At 35.3% G+C, this 12,913-nt stretch overlaps 1 protein-coding gene across 2 annotated transcripts; it reads right to left on the minus strand.

Moving 5' to 3' along the window:
* Nucleotides 1–393: 393 nt before the first annotated feature.
* LOC117968543 (zinc finger protein 79-like) lies at nt 394–12,401 on the minus strand. Of its 2 annotated transcripts, none has more exons than XM_059015426.1 (3): nt 12,213–12,401; nt 5,459–5,951; nt 394–4,049 (listed from the first exon to the last, which is right to left on the minus strand). In XM_059015426.1, the coding sequence occupies exons 1-3, from the start codon at nt 12,252–12,254 to the stop codon at nt 3,508–3,510; spliced, it is 1,077 nt and encodes a 358-aa protein (XP_058871409.1). In that variant the 5' UTR covers nt 12,255–12,401; the 3' UTR covers nt 394–3,507. The 2 variants fall into 2 exon arrangements, with proteins under 2 accessions (XP_058871409.1, XP_058871410.1); XM_059015427.1 differs by lacking the exon at nt 12,213–12,401 and adding an exon at nt 11,013–11,180.
* Between the last annotated feature and the right edge of the window lie 512 nt (nt 12,402–12,913).

Consider the following 12,913-nt stretch of genomic DNA (forward strand, 5'->3'; position numbering starts at 1 on the left):
TTCTTCTCCATGTGTCCAAACCCCAAAAATATCATCTACAAACCGAATGTATTCTAAAGGTTCTCTTTCCGATTTTCTAAGTAATTGTTCTTCCCATTTCCCCATGTATGTACTGGCAAAATGCATTCCTAATTTAGATCCTATTGCTGTACCATCGTTTTGTTTGTAATTCTTATCAACAAATGTAAATATATATATAAGTGTACAACATTTTACAGCTATTTTTCCTCATCTAACATCTTGTCCAAATGGTGAATAACTGGAACACTGCTGCAGTGACTGATCCTGGTTTCATACCCTGATTTTTTTGTTTATTTGTTTTTTTGGGAGGTCAACATTCTTTCCCTGCACTACTCACTGAAAAATAAATGAATAAATTAATTAACACATAAACACATATTTGTCAATATCCATGTTTTAATAGTTTTGCAAATCAATTGATTGTGCATGTCTAATAAATAACTAATATCACTCTGTTTTTTTTTTAAATATAGGGTTTAAATCTAAAAAAACAAATATGTAAATATGGTAAATACCAAACTAGATTAGCAACACTATAAATCAATTTTTACATTTTTTTTGCCAGGGAAACTTATCTTGAAATGGTTCTAAACAGTAAACTTTACAGGTTTTTTTAAAATCATCCCAACAAGTACATTGACCACGAAGTGTTATAAATTACACAACACGATTTTTTTTCTAATCCGCTAATACTGTAATGTATTAGTGGATTAGGGCAGCAGTGTGGAGTAGTGTTAAGGCTCTTGACTGGAGGGTCGTGGGTTCAATCCTAGGTGGGAATCCCTGCTACTGTACCCTTGAGCAAGGTACTTTACCTAGATTGCTCCAGTAAAAAAAAAGAAAAACTGTATAAATGTGTACTTGTATGTAAAAATAATGTGTACAAAATAATGTAATTGTATCTAAAAATAATGTGATATCTTGTAACAATTGTAAGTCGCCCTGGATAAGGGTGTCTGCTAAGAAATAAATAATAATAATGTTTTGTGAAAATGAAGACAGACGGAGACAGGGATTGCAGGTTTCGAATTCATGGTTTACTATTTACAGGTATTTATTTAGTCACTGCCAGCCGTGACTCACGCCTCCAAAACAATGCACCTTGTTGGTTAATGATGTCCCTCTTTTAAGTTTACTACTGGATTTAACAAACTCTTTTGGCTCCTCTCTCTCAAGAACCAAACCCTTCTGCCGTTTTTACTGTTGCCAGCTCAAGCTCTCTTCTTTGTTTTACTTCAGCAAGGAACATTTTTGTTTATTCTGTTGAGCCATATTTTTGTTGCTTTACACACACGTGAGCCAAAAAGAAATGTCTGCTCTAATCAGCATTTGGGCCGACGGTTCAATCCAGAGAAGCTTGGATGGAAGCGTCAGTAACAAGCTGCTTCTGGGGCATTGATACATGCATTGTTTACTTGCTACTGTCACCCATGTGAACCCTGCTTTATCAAAAGCAGTGTGACATCGCATGTCAGTGTGAAGTCCTAAAGTAAAAATAATTGGACATTCTAAATTTATACAAACATTAAAAAAAAAAAAGCAGTATCACTTATTTGCTAATTTATTAAAAACTTAAATAATACCTTAAGTTTAAAAGATTAGTCTGTGCATTGCCAGAGGCTCTCTTGGCAGCCATTTCTGGGTTTCTTTGTAACCAACAGAAGATCAGCTTCTTCCACAGCTCGCCAATCAGAAGTGATAGGGGTGGTACGTTTGCGCTTTGGTGCTGGACTTCCGCAGTCCAGTTTTCAGAAACTTGCGTGGCTCTCTACAAATATACCTGTAGTGTCTTTCTAGCAAAAGAACGAACATAGGACAAATAAATACATAAAAATTACTTGTCTGACGGACAAAGTAGAACAGTAAAACTTCTTGTCCCTCACACAAATCTTGTTGTCCCGGGCATTGGACAGTAAAATATGTACTGAATACCTAGTGTACAACACAGTGTAAGAGAAGTGCTATGGTAGAATATGTTTGAAACAAACAGAATATATTCTAACACTAATAATTTTAATTTCTAAAACTGAGCACTGTCCTCCCCACCCCCTTGTGTATCGAGGAAGCAGAACTTTAATTTCTTCATTCGCCATCTCAACAGCAGAGCTGTAGAGCGTAAGCTGTATTGAAAGAAATGTCTCGAAACCCTTCTGCTGTTTGGGATTTTTTGTTAAATGCCCAGATGACCAAAAAAGTTGAATGCGAACTGTCCAAGCGACTGTTGATGTATCATGGGGGCACAACCAATCTCCAGGGTCATATTTTTTTTATTTTTAGTAGTAGTAAAATGTGACTGTGACCGATAACCTGCTTGGAATGGTGACTGTTAAATAAAGCTTTGTCAGCTGCAATTATTTTAATTGGCTGCTAAGATGCTGCTGCAATGCAAGCTTACTGTTTATATCGCAAGCAGCATCAGTTACGTATAAATAAACAATGTGCATTCTTATTTGTATTTAAATTATAAAAGCATGATTACTGTTCTATGGAACGTATTTTTAAACTACATGTGAATGTTTTATTCCATTTATATAGATTACTTGTAAAATAACATGATTTTCAATCAAATATGAACAAATATGTAGCTATGGTGACGTCATCAGTCAATTATGCAAATTAGTACCATTGAAGGTTCAAACCTTCGGAAAGTGTGTTCAGAACCTTCAAAGGTCAAAATGTACCCTTCGTTGCAGCCCTATTAATCAATTGTTAAATCAGCACACTTAAGGGTGAATTGTAGAGTCAAGTCTCACAAGAACTCCGATTACACACGTCCTCATTACACAATTTAACAAGGTCTAGCACTGGTATATAGCTATCTGTACTAAAGATAAATAAATCTATTGCAAAATCAATAGACCCCCCACGCGTTTACTTGCCTTTCTATACCTAATATCCATACACATGCTTGCCACATTTGTATTATTTGTGGCAATTTAAAAGCAGGCTAAAATAAAAGCATGGACAATGCACATTGCAAACCTACACGTCACGCAATATTCAGTGATTTGCGTCATAATACAGCCATCAGACACTATCATTTTTCATTTGTTTTAGAAAAGTGAATTTATAAGACAAATCATCCAGGTTGATTGCTCAGTAAGGACGACACAGTCTTGTCTCTGGATGCTATATACCGAAGTCGGGATAATTGTTGATCAGTTCATTTATTTTCAAATTAATCAAATTTAAATTTAAATCCACCGAGTTACTGATTTCTCCCGACTCATATATCAGATAAGTTGCAGAATAGTTTCCTTTCTGTATATTCCTGCTCCCAGGCACTGACTGCATTAACAGCCTGAGTTAAACTAGAGACGTGTCTGCATCAGCGCCCACTTTCTCAAGTGCATCTTTACCATTTAAAATGCCTGCTGTTAAGAGTGATATAAAAAGATTATTATTACGCAGGGACTCATAATGCAAGGTTAATGCCCCCCTCCCCTCCCCCCCTCGAATTAGTGAAAAGTCCCATTGAACATGGTCTTAAGGTTTCTGTCCTCCGTGAATTCGCTGGTGTTTTTTCAGGTTTCCTGAATCTCTGAAACTCTTCCCACAGTCAGAGCAGAGATATGGTTTCTCTCCTGTGTGAATTCGCTGGTGTTTTTTCAGGTCTCCTGAATCTCTGAAACTCTTCCCACAGTCAGAGCAGAGATATGGTTTCTCTCCTGTGTGAATTCGCTGGTGTGAAACAAGGCTGTGCGACTGACTGAAACTCTTCCCACAGTCAGAGCAGCAATATGGTTTCTCTCCTGTGTGAATTCGATGGTGTTTTTGCAGGTCTCCTGAATCTCTGAAACTCTTCCCACAGTCAGAGCAGAGATACGGTTTCTCTCCTGTGTGAATTCGCTGGTGTGTTTTCAGGTGTTGTGACTGTCTGAAATGCTTCCCACAGTCAAAGCAGCAATATGGTTTTTCTCCTCTGTGAATTCGCTGGTGTTTTTTCAGAGTTCTGGAGTCACTGAAACCTTTCCAACAGTCAGGATATTCTCCACCGCCCGCCCTCGCTTTAGCACCTGGACTGGAACCTGGAAAATATAAGCAGGACATAAAAGTAAAATGGACTGCTTGTAGGCTTAGGGCATGTGGCTAGGTGGTGGAGTGGATTAAAGCATGTTCATTTAATCTGTAGAGGCTTGCACTGGGTTACATCAGTTTAAAACACAGTTAAACTTAAATCCTGTAAAAGCAAAGTCAGTAAAGACTGATGCTGATGAAAGTTAGAAGCACTTTTTACACAGCCTACTTTTTTAACAATCCATTGATGTCAGAGCATAACTCCAAACCATGTGCAGTTTATCTGCGCTCCGTCAAAAAGACAATTGTCTTTAAAGCTTAAAATGCATCCACACTGGACAGAGCGGTGCGAGCGAAGTGGCCAAATGTCAATCCACGCCAGACGCAACTTGGAAACAATCCAAAAAGACTGGAAATAAATACATGACACCGCCCATGCATTCCTATTTGACATACTAGAGATGGGCTGTCCCATTACAACAGGTCTCGTTTTGATAAAAGGTTACCACCCTGACCTCTGGCAACTGTTGTAAAATAAAGGTTGGACTTGTAAAATCTATAGATCAGAGTTATTGAACATCTGTATATATCCAACAGTTTTATTGTTATCATATATTAGTAGTAATTGTACAGTTGTACTCGTAGTATTATTATTTTTTTCTTCGTGGTACCAGTAGTAGTAGTAGTCTGATTTGAAGCCCGGTACATCTCCAACTGTCAGCAGATAGCTGGACAATAGCAGTATAGTTGAACTGCTATTTAAAAAAAATTTTTTTTTTATTGTTATACATTTATATATACAACTTACTGCAATCTCAATTGTGTTTCTTTACAAATTCCTTCTTTAATCCTTTTTGTTTATTAACTTTAAGTATTTTAAAGTACAACATTATTATTATGATTACCATTATTATTATTATTATTATTATTAAGCCTTACATAATCACCATCTTCATTATTATTATTATTATTATTATTATAATCAGTGTTGTTATGTGCAGGTCACCACTTACCTTGTATTATTTACTTTTATCAAGTTTTTCCTTTTAAAACAGTCTGGTGAACTTGACAGAAATGCTTTATAAATATGGCTCGTAATCTTCAAAACTATGTATGAGCTTGGTAATGTTGGGATTTGTCACATAGAATACAAACGTACTGCTGTACAATGTATAGAACAGTAGGACCTTGATAATATATTTGTTTGTTTGATAACTTTTCTGTTTTGAGGCGTGATGTGTTTTGAGGTGTGTGTTTAATGTGTGTCAAGGGTGTTAACCTTGCTTCTGACTGGTCAGATTCATTCCAGTTGCGCAACAACAACAACAAAAAAAAATACCTAGTAATCGAACCTCTGAAGCACACTGTGGAGATCTTGCAGCCTAGAACGACAATGTCACAGCTAGTGGGAGTCACTCACCTGCTAGACTGCATTCTGAATATGACCGCCTGTCTTCCTTTCCATCTTGTGTGCTGTTGGTAGAGCCTTCCTCTCTAGCGCCTTGCTCTCTCACGCAGATTCTCTCCAGCACCATGCTACCCTCCCGCAGGCATATAGGTTCCAGCTCAGGGATGTTTGGTTTGAAGTCCTCGGATTCCTCCTTCACTGGTTCCATGTGTTCAAACTCTACTTCAGGGGGCTCCTGTTTAATTTCCAGCACCTCTTCTTGTTTAACAAGAAGCAGTTCTTCTGTCTGGGGGATCTCCAATTCATTGTGCTCAGCTTTAATCTCAGAGACCTCTGGCTGACTGCTGTCACATTCCATTTCACAGAGCTCCTGTTTAATGGGGAGGGAAGCCAGCCCACAGAACTCTACTCTAATGGGGATAAGTTCAGGGAACTCCTCTTTAATTGGGACAGATTCCATCTTCACACTGTCCATGGCATCACACGGGACTCTGTTTAGTGGCTTCTGGGAAAAAAAAAAACACATTCCAACTATTTATTTAGGGATGTATTTATTTAAATACAGTGCTAATAAGGCCATTCAAGGGGCTGAAAAATTCTGACCTTAACAACAGGTGTGGCTTTACTATTGAATGGACACAGGATACTGGATAATTTATAAAAATAATTACATTTTTGTAACGCACATAGTTTGTAACATTATTTAAGTTTATGAACAAAGCTGCACCGAATGCCCTACCTTGCTATTTATAGTATTTCTGCCAAAGACAAGCAGTGGGCGTGTTCTTTTTTTCCTGCTCGTGTTAACTATCATCTGATTTGCTGTCCCATCCTGACAACCAGCAAATCAGTTTTGAAAATGCTTTGTAAGTATTCAATGTGGACACAAAGCCCGATGCCTTGGATGCAGAGCAGGTCTACAGGCTTGTATTCCTGGCAGACATGTAAAGTGTGCATATTGAAGAAAACTGACGGTAAATAGCGTGTGCTTCTTTGGAGTTTCAAAATGAACCGTTAAACCTGGAATAATACTTTGTGTTTTTTTATGATGTATTTTTCAAACCAGGCTGCATGCTCCGTCTGGGTTTCCTGAATGATGACCACAACTAGGCAATGTAAGTACAATCTGACAAAACTGACAAAAAAATTAAAGCCGGTGTCGTAGGAAATAAGTTGACTGGGAAATAAGTTGATCGCGCAAGTGCAGTAAGGCAAAAGCAGACAAAAGTAAGGCGGGGCTATATTTTGATTAAAGGGGAGGTTCACTGCATGGCTTTTTATTTTTATCTGGCCGTTTTATTCACTAGACTGTATATGTTGGTGCGTGTTCGTGCCACTGTCTTTTCGTATGAACTTTAAAATGTGTGATTGATGACTGTTTCTATGGTAAACTGTTTTAAACCTCTGTCTTTTTATGTTTCTATAACATCGATGTCAATCTGATGTAGTTTATGTGTGATCGCGGAGATTTATTTATTTATTAAATTATTTTACACGTCAAAATGTTGTCAATCTTTAATCAAAATTAAAATGTTTCAGAAATATAATCTGATGACATGCTGCATCCATCATATTAGTATGACAAGGTCGTATTTTGCATCCATCATCCATGCTGCATCCATCATATTAGTATGACAAGGTTGTATTTTAATATTAGTACAGCTGTAACTTTACTACAGTTTAGACGTGGCAAAACGTAGGACTACACTGAGAGTTAAAAAAAACGAATAGTATATACAGTACCTTGATTTGTCTGCATGTTTTAAGCATTAACATTTATTGTTACACATACAATTATGTTTATTTAAAAAAGGTTCTATGTTTAGGGTTGTGGTTTTTAAATTGGGATTTAGAGTGAAGAAAATCAACCACAAATAAATAGCCAGACGAAAGTTTTTTTTTTAGTAAGGAATTGTGTCGTATTCTCAGGTTGGGAATTAAAAAAAAATCTCTCATGTTGTTCGCACACAATACATTAACATAAATGCCATATTCTTCGTAAACGTGACAACTGCATTCCTTGCAGTAATATATAATACTACTAAGGGATAAGATTTGTACTATGTTAAAAAAAGGACCCTGTCAAATCCTCTTGATAGGACAAATACAGAAATGAAAAACGTATGCCATGGTAGATATGATTGCTCGTTATGACTTACATGGTTGTTGCACTACAGGAATTTACCATATTTTAAAATCATTCAGATCTACAGTAGCCTACATATACTGTATGATCTCTCTTTCTTACAATAGCTATCTTGGTTGGTATTGAACTACACATATTTACCACGGTTTAGCAGACGTTAACTCTTTAGTTTTTAACTAATTAATGTACTGTTTCTTCCCAAACTTGTAATTGAAATACATGCATGATGATAACCAATCTCCTGTTCATTTTCTGTCCTAATGTATGAAAAAATAAATGAAACAACAAAGTACATAATACTAAATAATAATACTGTATAAGCAACATTTTTCAAGTACATCATGTGATTGATGTGCACCATCGCAGCAGGGAGCTCAATTCTTTCCATGACTGAAACTCATGCTTTAACTTTTGGAAAATCGCTTGTATACCTGTCCATACAGTAGTGCTTCCCAAAACAATAACACCTCCAGAAATGCAAAATAATGTTAAATATGTAACACTTTTAAATTACGTAGTTGTCATACGTGCCAACAGTCCCTATATGGTCAGTCCCAATTTCCTAGCAAATGCGTCCCGATGCACAGGCAGAAAGTCGCGATATTTGATACTGATCACTAACTTAGTCTGAAATGTCCTGATAATTGATTTGTAATCAATTATTCTACCTTTTTAAGTACCTGAAATATACTTTTCTCTTTTTTCTTATATATATATATATATATATATATATATATAAATAATTTTCGTGGAAAACTGTAAAAATGTTTTCAAATGCACTTTGATGCTTCTGACCTTTTATGATTTTTTAACTGTAACTTGATTGAGACTGTAGGTGTTATGCCAAATAGTGTCACCTGGCAGTATTTGGCACTATTAGTGCCAAATACCATCCCCTGCCAAATAGTGTCGCCATCAATTGTGTCTCATTGAAGACTACGACTAAAGTAGCAAGGTGTAACAGATTGTATAACCATCATATCGATTTGATATTTTAATTGTGTTGCATTCTTTGTTTTTGGATCTCAAAGACCAGTTTTTAAACCTTGTTTTTTAGGATTTGTTTATTTTCGTACACTGGGGACATTTTAAATAACTATATTTAGTTTGTTCATATTACCGATAGCCCAGCAGACAGTGAAACACTCATCACTGGTACGTTTATGAGCAGATCATATACAGAATGTTCTTATTAGACTATTCTAATAAGTAGGCTAATACCAATTCTCTGTTTTTGAAACATGATAAGCATACATTTTCATTAAGTTGACAAACTGTTAAAAGAAAAATGATTGACTAATCTGGTGGGTAAAGAAAAGCTGAAGACTAATCTGGTGGGTTCTGTTAGAAAGTTTTCATTGCTGTACTTTGCTACCTTCCAAAGAGAATTAGGGCATTTACCCTCACTTAAAAAAAATGCAAGTGTTTTCTAAAACCAGTTCTTTTGTTTTCATGTACTGATTCCAAATGAAATGCGAGTGACACTTTTTGGCAAAGATGGAGGAAAAAATATTGTAGGCATACGAAAATGAACTGGCATGACTGCACATGTGTACTGACTACAAATGAAACACTATTCTTCCAATGACGGTATTTGGCACAACACCGGTATATATTTTATACCGGGCAGTTTGGGGACTACAAAAAATGATTAATTAAATAATATATGCTAGGTAGTTGTTAGTTTAGTTTGTTTTTATTCTGTATTAAGTAAATTATATCGATATAAAAAGGCATGAGAGAAGCTGATGTTATTTTTAAATTTATATATATATATATATATATATATATATATATATATATATATATATATATATATATATATATATATATATATATTCAGCTCTGGAAAAAATTAAGAGACCACTGCAATATTATCAGTTTCTCTGGTTTTACTAGTTATAGGTATGTGTTTGGGTAAAATGAACATTTTTGTTTTATTCTATAAACTACTGACAACATTTCTCCCAAATTCCAAATAAAAATATTGTCATTTAGAGCATTTATTTGCAGAAAATGACAACTGGTCAAAATAACAAAAAAGATGCAGTATCAGACCTCGAATAATGCAAAGAAAATAAGTTCATATTCATTTTTAAACAACACAATACTAATGTTTTAACTTAGGAAGAGTTCAGAAATCAATATTTGGTGGAATAACCCTGATTTTCAAGCACAGCTTTCATGCATCTTGGCATGCTCTCCACCAGTCTTTCACATTGATGTTGGGTGACTTTATGCCACTCCTGTGTTGCTGCAGGGCCATTATTATTATTATTATTTATTTCTTAGCAGACGCCCTTATCCAAGGCGACTTACAATTGTTACAAGATATCACATTATACATTATTTCACATTATACAGATATCACATCATTTTTACATACAATTACCCATTTATACAGTTGGGTTTTTACTGGAGCAATCTAGGTAAAGTACCTTGCTCAAGGGTACAACAGCAGTGTCCCCCACTGGGGATTGAACCCACAACCCTCCGGTCAAGAGTCAAGAGCCCTAACCACTACTCCACACTGCTGGCCATGAACGGATTTAACTTCAACACCACTCTAAATAAAATGTTGTTACTGTTATTAAGCACTAATCTGAAGCAGCGGTGTTTCAAAGTAACAAAAGCCTGTTTTTACTTTATGAAGTAGGCTAGAATGTTTATTATTATTATTATTATTATTAAAACATGTCATCATTCTTTATTGGAATTCATTTTCAGCTTTCATATTAAGGTTTTTGTGCTCATTCAGTCAAACCAAGTAGGAGTTTGCTTGCATCGTTCAAGTGAAGTAAGCTTATTTGTATATAAAAAACGACAATAGAGTCGCAGTCCTTCTTTCACAGCCAGTGTCATCTTACTTTAAAGGCACCTGAAATCATAAGGTAATTAAACTATTGTTGCTTATATTACTCTCCCTGTCATTCTGCACTGTCAGCCCTTAAAGATATAAAATAATGTACCCAATCCGAAGCAAGTGCAAAACGTGCCCCAATATTTAAAGTAAAATAAATTATATATATATATATATATTATTACTAGCAAGAGATGACTAGCAGCAGTTATATTATTGTTTTAAGTTATTTTATTATGGTTAAACTTTGCCCTCTAACTCAATGGACTACAATGTCTTAGAAAAATAAGACCATACTGTTTATACTGTTAAATGTATACTGTGAAACTTATTCAGCAAAAGAAAATGTTATATATCTATATATATCTATATATATATAAATATCTATATATATATAAATATCTATATATATATATATATATATATATATATATATATATATATATATATATATATATATATATATATCTATATCTATATCTATAGATATAGATATATATAAACCAGTACTTCTGACATGGCAAACATAATGAACTGCCTAGAACGTAGAGAATACTTACGTTCTAAAGAACAGTACTTGCTTGCACTGTGCAGAGATGCCACTAGTACTGGTTGTGCCATTTGGTGCTTCTTGCATGTATTTGTAATTAATGCTCAGTAAGTACATATTGAACATTTTATACTGAAACACGTGCCCAATTTTGTAGGTTTGCAATTATTAAAACTGTTTGCTTGGCTTCTTGGTGTTTCTTAATTGTAAAAAAAATAATAATAATAATAATAATAATAATAATAAAAAAAAACATCCATTTGCCTCTCTACGCTTCGCAGTCAGTCCTTCTGTTTGCAGCACACTTTTTAAACTAAGCACATTAGTGTGAACGTGGTCTAGACGCCTGATTGAGACACACAATTATTGGACAATTGCTTCTGACATTGATTAAAGCACTGAATTGTTTCTTCTGCTTTTAGAGAGTGAAACCGGCATAGGTACCCAAACTGACTCAGTGTTACTGAATAAGAAAGTTTACTGGTCCAGAGTTTATCTACATTCAAAGTGAGTATAATTTAGATTTTTGGTATTATACAGTAAATAAAATAATGCAAAAGCTTTATTTTTACAGTTGGTTATTAGTTATCAACATTGAAAACTGTCGATCCTTAAATTAGGTCTTTGAAAATGGTCAAAATGGTGCGTGAAAAGTCCTTGAAATTTGCATCACAAAAACTGTATGAACCCGTATATAGCTGCTATGCACAAGCTTTTACTTAACAACGATAATAAAATAAGAACGTCTCGGATAGTAGCTATATTTATCCTTTGGCCCATGCGTAAAAAAAGTCGTATTGCACTTTTGTGAAACTCGAATAACTTATTAGTCAACAAGAAATGTAAACACGTTCAAGAAAATCACATTTCACTTGGTCTGGTAAAATAAACTTTTTTTTTTTGGATGTACACAAAGGTTTTAATTATTCAGATGTTTCGGACAGAAGCCCTTTTCTCTGCACTGTGTTTACTTTCTACACAGCTGAAGGGCTAAAAAAAAAAAAAAAAAACTTCATTTTTTTACACTGCAGTTATAGCTCTTTACACACACACACACAAACATTTGCATAATTTTTGATTAATTTCTCCGGCGCCTTTTAGTTTAGTTCATTATAAATTGAATCGGCCTTGTTCGTTTTGTAAACAAAGCCTGCAGCACCGTGCGTCGCAAACAACTAACTTTATTAAAAAAAATATATATGTAACTCACTTTTTTATCGTCCACGCCTAGGAAACTGGTGTGCAACACCATTTAAATAAATAATAATAATAATATTATTAATAATTCCAAATGGATGAGTCGGTTGTGTTTTTCAAATGCCTGCATGCTCCCTTTTAATACGTCACTGCGCTCTCATCATCTGACTCGGTCACATGAGGCTCCCCGGTAAATGTCTGACGCTTGATTCAAATCAGCACCTCCGGTCACTTTTTTTTTGAAGTAACAAAAGCTTTTATTCACTGCCAAACATGAACTGCTTTAGATGTGTAATGACTGCAGTATATGGTATTGATCTTAGGTTAGGGTTTCGGTGTAGGAAGAGGATTATTCATTGTTTTTTTTACAATAATATGATAGCCAGAATCCTGACGGGAGAAATGCCACATATTTCCACAGTTCTGCAGCAAGAGGCAGAAGTTTGCAACCAAGAGCGCCTGTCGGGCAGCCCCGCCTCACAGGCAGATATCAACAAAAGAGCACCACTTTTACCGATGTCACACACATCTAAGCCCGCCCTGCCACTCCTACAGCTACGCCATTTTCTCTCTGTATTGGAGTTTGAAATCCCGCCGGATAGTTTGAAGTTGGGTAGTTAGGAACGGTAAGTAATGGCGCTCTTAAATTTACCAAAAAAAGTTTTGTTTTAAGCCCGGACATATGTACGTGCATACAGTAGGTATTTATAAACG

Source organism: Acipenser ruthenus, chromosome 50, assembly GCF_902713425.1.
Source record: "Acipenser ruthenus chromosome 50, fAciRut3.2 maternal haplotype, whole genome shotgun sequence".
Taxonomy (NCBI): domain Eukaryota; kingdom Metazoa; phylum Chordata; class Actinopteri; order Acipenseriformes; family Acipenseridae; genus Acipenser; species Acipenser ruthenus.

What these genes read in the sequence shown, in the direction of transcription:
- LOC117968543 (XM_059015426.1), bottom strand. Translation starts at nt 12,254, where the DNA reads ATGGTGTTGCACACCAGTTTCCTAGGCGTGGACGATAAAAAA. An exon ending in TAGGCGTGGACGATAAAAAA is followed by an intron (nt 5,952 to 12,212) that starts GTGAGTTACATA and finishes TTTTTTTCCCAG; the next exon opens with AAGCCACTAAACAGAGTCCC. An exon ending in TTCAGAATGCAGTCTAGCAG is followed by an intron (nt 4,050 to 5,458) that starts GTGAGTGACTCC and finishes TATATTTTCCAG; the next exon opens with GTTCCAGTCCAGGTGCTAAA.